General features: G+C 39.4%; 1 protein-coding gene across 2 annotated transcripts in view; it reads left to right on the top strand.

The window, feature by feature from the left end:
* PAIP2B (poly(A) binding protein interacting protein 2B) overlaps positions 1-8,608 on the top strand; it is a 41,377-nt gene that overhangs the window by 25,971 nt on the left and 6,798 nt on the right. For both annotated transcript variants that reach the window (XM_011945204.1, XM_011945202.1), the window contains exon 2: positions 152-300. In XM_011945204.1, the coding sequence (XP_011800594.1) occupies positions 163-300 (138 nt within the window). In that variant the 5' untranslated portion in view covers positions 152-162. The remainder of the gene's footprint in view (positions 1-151; positions 301-8,608) is intronic.

Consider the following 8,608-nt stretch of genomic DNA (forward strand, 5'->3'; position numbering starts at 1 on the left):
GATGGTTTTATAAGAGTTACAGGCTAAGTTTCTGTTTATAGTTAAAATCTTTGACTAGAATTTCAGAAGCTTCTGACGGAATCTGCATGTTTTAGGTCTACATTTCCTTTATCCTTATATTCATTTTATCTTTTCTTTTGCTCCTCTTTAGGTTCTATCATAATGAATGGATCCAATATGGCAAATACATCACCCAGTGTAAAATCCAAAGAGGACCAGGGGTTAAGAGAGCACGATGAAAAGGAAAACCCATTTGCAGAGTACATGTGGATGGAGAATGAAGAAGATTTCAACAGACAGGTAAAGAAAGAGTGGAAAAGTGGAAGGTTGATGATACGTGTAACTCAATAGCTATAATATTTTACTGCCAGTTTGTTACAAAAGAAATGGATGCAGTTAGCTTTAGAATAACTTAAAAATTCATTGCGGGGGTCGGGGGGGGCCTCATCTGGAATGACCAGGAAACATCTTCATCTGGTAAGAGACCAGAGTGATAGTACCTTGGAGGAAGATATTTGTATTTTTCTTACCATGTTGATTAAAAGAGAAAACAAATGTCAGACTAATTAGTTGATATCTGAAAATCCTCACGTGAGAGCCCATGTATAACCAAATAGATTTGCATATACTCCACCCTATGATATGCCTTTTAAGTGTAGTTCACATTACACGGTAATTACTGCAGAGGGTCCCTGCACGCAGCCTTGTTCTGGCTAGATTTGTTTATGACATTTCTCTCAGCAACTGTAGACCATTCTAGAATATTCCCAGAATTTAAATCAAACAAGACTCTTCTCAATCTTAGAGGACTGACATAAAACCCTTGTACCAAACCATGGTAGCTGAGGTCCTTTATCCTGCCCTGATTCTACCTTTAATCCTAGGAAGCACAGTGGTTCTATAACTCTCTATAGTGATCAATGTGAAATTATTTGCTTGAACAGTAGAGCACTAAAAAACAGAATGGTAGTGAGGTTGTTTTTCTATATACTCTGTAGTTTGTTGCTTTCACTTGCTTATAGGAAATGTGATACTCTGCATTTCATTTTGAAAATAAATGAAGACATAAAAGAAGTTTAAGGCCAGGTGTGGTGGCTCACGCCTGTAATCCCAGCACTTTGGGAGGCCAAGGCGGGCAGATCACTTGAAGTCAGGGGTTCAAGACCTGCCTGACCAAAATGGTAAAACCTCGTCTCGACCAAAAATACAAAAATTAGCTGGGCATGGTGGCATCCTCCTATAATCCCAGCTACTTGGGAGGCTGAGACACGAGAATTGCTGAAACTGGTAGGTGGAAGTCGCGGTGAGCCAATCACACCACTGCACTCCAGCCTGGGCTACAGAGCAAGACTCTGTCAAAAAAAAAAAAAAAGATTAAGAACTCTTCACTGAAGGTAAGTATGTTTTCCATGGGACTTTAGAACAGTCGTGTTTGGCATTTTTGTTGACCTAATGGTTTCACTCTACTTTTATCCAGCCTCTGAATGAAACATATGTTGTTGAAAACATAAAACAGTTTTCACTAGCTTTGTTAACACTCACTGACATGCTCTTAATCCCAGTGATTGGTATTGCACCAGGACTATTAGAAGCCAGATGTCTGAACTGTGGGTCAGTTGTGCGCTCCTACATTCAGGAGTTTAGTAAACTCAGAGACAGAGTACAAGGAAAAGTGCTGGAAAGCTAGGGGCTTGCAGAGACACACATACACATTCACACACACACACACACACACACACCGCACAAAGAGATTGAGGAAAGACAGTTGAGAAGCTTTAAAAATTATAACTTTTATTTCTGGAGATCTAGGTAAGCAATGACAGATATATGCATGGCAGCTTCCAATATTGCAGTAAATACCAGGCCCTAAGAAGGGCTGAGCGGATAAACAATTGTTTGCTCAAATTCCCCCAACCCTAATGTTTTACAGGAATACTAGCTTGGCAACATAATTTTGGGTTTTGTTTGTTTGTTTGTGGAGACGGAGTCTCACTCTGTCACCCAGGCTGGAGTGCAGTGGCTCAGTCTCTGCTCACTGCAACCTCCACAGTCCAGGCTCAAACCATTGTCATGCCTTAGCCTCCTGAGTAGCTGGGACTACAGGCATGTGTCACCATCCCCGGCAAATTTTTGCATTTTTAGTAGAGATAGGGTTTCGCCATGTTGGCCAGGCTGGTCTTAAACTCCTGGCCTCAAGTGATCTGCCTGCCTCGGCCTCCCAAAGTGCTAGGATTACAGGCGTGAGCCACCGCGCCTGGCCTGGCAACATAATTTTAAAACTATTATATGATTTCAGGTCATAGGATTAAGTATTTCAGAGAAGCCTTCTTTATCCTTCATTTGGGAGCAGGAGGGTTTAGGAATCTGGGATATAATTGATGTTAGCTCTTTCTGAACACCTATACATTACTCTGTTACACTATGGTGTGCTGCACAGTTTTTACCACCACCAAACCCCATTCCATTACTAGCATAGTTTTCATGGTAATTCAGAAGTGGTTTTGCATACCATGTACCTTGAGTTGTATCTTAAGGAGTAGAAACTGGTTTCTAGCTAGCAACCCTGATATAATGTCTTCTGACTTTCTAATAAAATATTTAACAAAACATAGAATAAGATGAAAACAGCTTACAACCCCCCAAACCAGGAGTGACATTCATTGGTCTTTTGAAAAGATTTTCACTGACTGTGAGGCTGATGGAAGTGGATTGAAATGTAGTTTTGGTGGGGGGAAGGATTAAGTCTCAAGAAAAGTAGTGGGACTTTTATTTTAAAGTAACTCAGGAAAGAAGAAGTAAGACCTAACATACTAGTTAGAATTGTGAATGGCTTATATCCCCCAACACCCACACACATACAGAATTTTTTAAGAAATGGGGTCTTGCTATGTTGCCCAGGCTGGACTTGAACCCCTAGGCACAAGTGGTTCTCTCACTACAGCCTCTTGATTGGCTGTGACTACAGGCATGTGTCACAGTGCCTGGCTAGAATTTCTAAGAGAGAAGATAGGTGGCGGGCACCTGTAGTCCCAGCTACTTAGGAGGCTGAGGCAGGAGAATTATGTGAACCCAGGAGGCAGAGCTTGCGGTGAGCTGAGCTCACAACACTGCACTTCAGCCTGGGTGACAGAGTGAGACTCCATCTCAAAAAAAAAAAAAAAAAAAAAAAAAGATGCAGTTGGATTAAGGGGGGAAAAAAGGGAGAAATCTAATTATATGCAACTTGCAAGATACACTGTCACTGGCTATTCAGGCTACAGAAGAAGATGGAAAATGCTTAGTGATTTTTAAAGTCTTATGGGTCATTTCTAACTAGGAGACTTTTTTTTTTTTTTTTTTTTACTCTAAGCTTCTGTCATTTCCCCATGGGGTGTCTATTAAGTAAAAATCAGGGTATATATATTCTAAAATGTCAACAATATTCATTATGTGTGAGTGTTGAGATTAGGGGGGCTTTTTTTTCCTTCCAATTTGGTTTTCTTAGTTCTGATTTCCCAACTCATATGCAAAGAAAATGGATTACTTCCATAATAAGGGAAACAGGTTCACATGTAAAGAACCTGAAAGAGAAACATCTGAATTAAAATGCTTCAGAAAAGGAAAACATAATATAATGAAGACAGAAAATATCAGGAAATTTCAAACATAAAGCAATATCAGTACTGGATAAAATGGAAATTCAGGGGAAAAAACAATTCTCTCAAACCCTGCTACTGCTTTATCAACTAAGTTGATTATGTAATATTCTAAATCCTTTGTTGTCATTTCCATAGTGTTCAGAATATGAATAGGAACAAAGATCATCAAGATTCAGAAGGATAGCAAAACCCAGTCCAAGGAAAATAAGAATCATAGTAAAGTGATACAGGAGCTGAAAGACAAAATAGCCAGTATAAAAAAGAACCTAACAGGTCTGACAGAGCTGAATAACACAATGATTTCATAATGCAATCACAAGTATTAACAGCAGAATAAACCAAGCTGAGGAAAGAATCTCAGAACTTGAAGACTGGTTCTCTAAAATAAGACAGGCCAGGCATGGTGGCTCACACCTGTAATCCCAGCACTTTGGGAAGCTGAGGCAGGGATCACCTGAGGTCAGGAGTTAGAGACCAGCCTGGCCAACATGGTGAAACGCCGTCTGTACTAAAAATACAAATATTAGCTGGGCGTGGTGGCAAGCACCTGTAATCCCAGCTACTCAGGAGGCTGAGGCAGGAGAATCTCTTAAACCTGGGAAGCAGAGGTTGCAGTGAGCTGAGATCAGATCATAGCACTCCAGCCTGGGCAACAAGCGTGAAACTCCATTTCAAAAATTTTAAATAAGACAGTCAAAAATAAAGCAAGAATAATAAAAAGGAATGAACAAAAACCTCCAAGAAGTATGGGATTATGTAAAGAGGACAAATCTGTGTATCATTGGTAATCCCTGAAAGGGAGGAGAACAAAGTAAATAACTTGAAAGATATATTTCAGGATTGATATGGTTTGGCTCTCTGTCCCCACCCAAATCTCATCTTGTAGCTCCCATAATTCCCATGTGTTGTGGGAGGGACCTGATGGCAGATGACTGAATTATGAGGGTGAGTCTTTCTTTGCTGTTCTCATGGTAGTGAATTGGTCTCACGAGATTTGATGGTTTTAAAAAATGGGAGTTTACCTGCACAAGCTCTCTGTCTTCGTCTGCTGCCATCTATCTAAGATGTGGCTTGCTCCTCCTTGCCTTTTACCTTCTGCCATAATCGTGAGGCCTCCCCAGCCACATGGAACTATAAGTTCAGTAAACCTCCTTCTCTTTTAAATTGCCCAGTCTTGGGTATGTGTTTATCAACAGTGTGAAAACAGACTAATACAAGGATACCATCCATGAAAACTTCCCCAACCATGTTAGAGAGGCCAACAGTCGAATTCAGGAAATAACAGAGAACTCCTGCAAGATTCCACACAAGAAGATCATTCCCAAGACACATAATCATTAGACTTTCCAAGGTCAAAATGAAAGGACGTTAAAGGCAGCTAGAGAGAAAGGGTAGGTCACCTACAAAGAGATCCCCATCAGGCTTACAGCAGACCTCTCAGCTGAACCCCTATAAGCTAGAAGAGATTGGGGCCTATATTTAACATTCTTAGAGAAAAAAAATCTTCAACCAAGAATTTCATATCTAACCAAACTAGGCTTCCTAAATGAAGGAAAAATAAGATCCTTTTCAGATAAGCAAATGTTGAGGGACTTCATTACTACCAAACCTGCCTTACAGGAGACCTTGAAAAGAGCACTAAATATAGAAAGGAAAGACCACTACCAGCTAATACAAAAACCCACTTGACCACACAGACCAGTGTCACTGTAAAACAACCACACAAACAGGCCAACATAATAACCAGCAAACAGCACAATGACAAGATCAAATCCACACATATCAATACTAACCTTGAATGTAAATAGGCTAAATGCCTCACTTAAAAGGAACAGAGTGGCAAGCTGGATAAAAAAGCAAGACCCAATAGTATGCTGTCTTCAAGAAACCCTTCTCACACATAATGACACTCATAGGCTCATAATAAGGGATGGAGAGAAATCTACCAAGCAAATGGAAAACAGAAAAAAGTAGGGGTTGCAATCGTAATTTCAAACAAAACAGATTTCAAATCAACAAAGATTAAGAAAGACAAGGGAAGGATATTACATAATGGTAAAGGGTTCAATTTAGTAAGAAGACCTAACTATCCTAAATACATATGTGCACAACATGGGAGCACCCAGATTCATAAAGCAAGTTCTTTATGAATCTGGGTGCAAAGAGACAGGCTCCCACACAATATTAATAATGTGAGACTTCTGTATTCCACTGACAGTATCATTGAAGCAGAAAATTAACTAAGATATACAGGACTTAAATTCACCATTGGACCAAATGTACCTGCTAGGCCTTTACAGAAGTCTCCACTCCAAAACAACAGAGGATACATTCGTCTCATTGGCACATGGCACACACTTTAAAATTGACCACATAATTGGACATAAAACAATCCTCAACAAGTGTAAAAGAACCAAAATCATACCAAACACATTCTCAGACAACAGGACAATAAAAATAGAAGTCAGCACAATGAAAATAAAGCCATACAATTACATGGAAATTAAACAACATACTCCTGAATGACTTTTGGGTAAATAATGAAATTAAGGCAGAAATCAAGTTATCTGAAAATAAGGAGAACAAAGATACAACATACCAGAATATCTGGGACATAGCTAAGGCAGTTTTAAGAGGGAAATTCATAGCACTAAATGCCCACCTCACAAAGTGATGAAAGATCCCAAATTAACAACCTAACATCACAACTGAAAGAATTAGACAAACAAGAACAAATCAACCCCAAAGCTAGCAGAAGATGAGAAATAGCAAAAATCAGAGCTGAACTGAAGGAAACTGAGACATGAAAAACCATTTAAGAGATCAGCAAATCCAGGAGTTGGTTTTTTGAAAAAAGTTAACGAAATAGGCCAGGCGTGGTGGCTCATGCCTGTAGTCCCAGCACTTAGGGAGGCCAAAGTGGGCAGATCACTTGAGGTCAGGAATTTGAGACCAGCCTGGCCAACATGGTGAAACCCATCTCTACTAAAAATGCAAAAATTAGCCAGGCGTGGTGGCATGCACCTGTAATCCCAGCTGCATGGGAGGCTGAGGCAGGAGAATGCATGAACCCAGGAGGCGGAGGTTGCAGCGAGCTGAGATCGCACCACTGCACTGCAGCCTGGGTGACAGAGCAAGACTTCATCTCAAAAAAAAAAAAAAAAAAAACTAATAGGCTACTAGTTATAGTAATTAAGAAGAAAATAGAGATGATCCAAATAAACACAATTAGAAATGACAAAGGGAATGTTATTACTGACCCACAGAAATAAAAACAACCATCAAAAAGTACTACAAACACTCTACACACACAAACTAGAAAACCTAGGAGAAATGGATAAATTCCTGGACACATAAACCCTCCCAAGACTGAGCTAGGAAGAAATTGATTCCCTGAACCGACTAATAATGAGCTCTGAAATGGTTCCAGTCATAAATAGCTTACCAACCAAAAAAGCCCAGGATGTGATGGACTCACAGCTAAATTCTACCAGATGTACAAAGAAGAGCTGGTACCATTCCTACAGAAACTATTCTAAAAAATTGAGGAGGAGGGATTTCTCCCCAACTCATTCTACAAGGCCAGCATCATCCTATTACCAAAACCTAGCAGAGACACAACGAAACAAGAAAACTTCAGGGCAATATCCTTGATGAACATTGAATCCTCAACAAATTACTTACAAACCAAATCCAGCAGCACATCAAAAAGCTAATCCACCATGATTAAGTAGGCTTCATCCCTAGGATGCAAGGTTGGTTCAACATGCAAACATCAATAAATGTGATTCATTGCATAAACAGAACTAAAGATAAAAGCCACATGATTATCTCAATAGAAGCAGAAAAGTATTTTGGTAAAACTCAACATTGCTTCATGTTTAAAACTCTCAATAAACTAGGTATGGAAGGAATATACCTCAAAATAATAAGAGTCATCTATGACAAACCCACAGCCAACGTTATTATACTGAATGAGCAAAAGCTGAAAGCATTCCCCTTGAAAACTGGTACAATACAAGGATGCCCTCTGTAACCACTTACATTCAACATAGTATTGGAAGTCCTAGCCAGAGAAATCAGGCAAGAGAAAGGGCATCCAAATAGGAAGAGAGGAAGTCATACTATATCTGTTTGCAAACAACATGATTCTGTATCTAGAAAGCTCTGTAGTCTCAGCCCAAAAGCTCCTTCAGCTGATAACTTCAATCAGCAAAGTTGCAGAATACAAAATCAATGTACAAAAATCACTAGCATTCCTATACACCAACAACCACCAAACTGAGAGCCAAATCAGAAAGGCAGTCCCATTCACAACTGACACACACACACACACACACAACCTAGGAATACAGCTAACCAAGGAGTTAAAAGATCTCTACAACGAGAATTTCAAAACACTGCTCAAACAAATCAGAGAAGATACAAACAAATGGAAAAACATCCCGTGCTCATGGATAGGAAGAATCAATATCATTAAAATGACTATACTGCCCAAAGCAGTTTACGGATTCAATGCTATTCCTATCAAACTACCAATGACATTCTTCACAAAACTAGAAAAAAATAGTTCAAAATTTATATGGAACCAAAAAAGTGCATGAATAGCTAAGGCAATCATAAGTAAAAAGAACAAAGCTGGAGGCAACACATTACCTGACTTCAAACTATACTACAAGTCTACAGTGACCAAAATATCATAGTACTGGCACAAAAACCGGCACATAGACCAGTGGAACAGAATAGAGAACCCAGAAATAAGACCACACATGCACAACCATCTGATCTTAGACAAAGCTGACAAAAACAAGCACTGGGGAAAAGATTCCCTGTTTAATAAATGGTGCTGGGATAACTGACTTGCCATATGTAGAAGTCTGAAGCTGGACCCCTTCCTTACACAATATACAAAAATAAACTCAAGATGGATTAAAGACAAATGTAAAACACAAAACTTTTTTTTTTTTTTT

Source organism: Colobus angolensis, unplaced genomic scaffold, assembly GCF_000951035.1.
Source record: "Colobus angolensis palliatus isolate OR3802 unplaced genomic scaffold, Cang.pa_1.0 Scaffold24, whole genome shotgun sequence".
Taxonomy (NCBI): Eukaryota; Metazoa; Chordata; class Mammalia; order Primates; family Cercopithecidae; genus Colobus; species Colobus angolensis.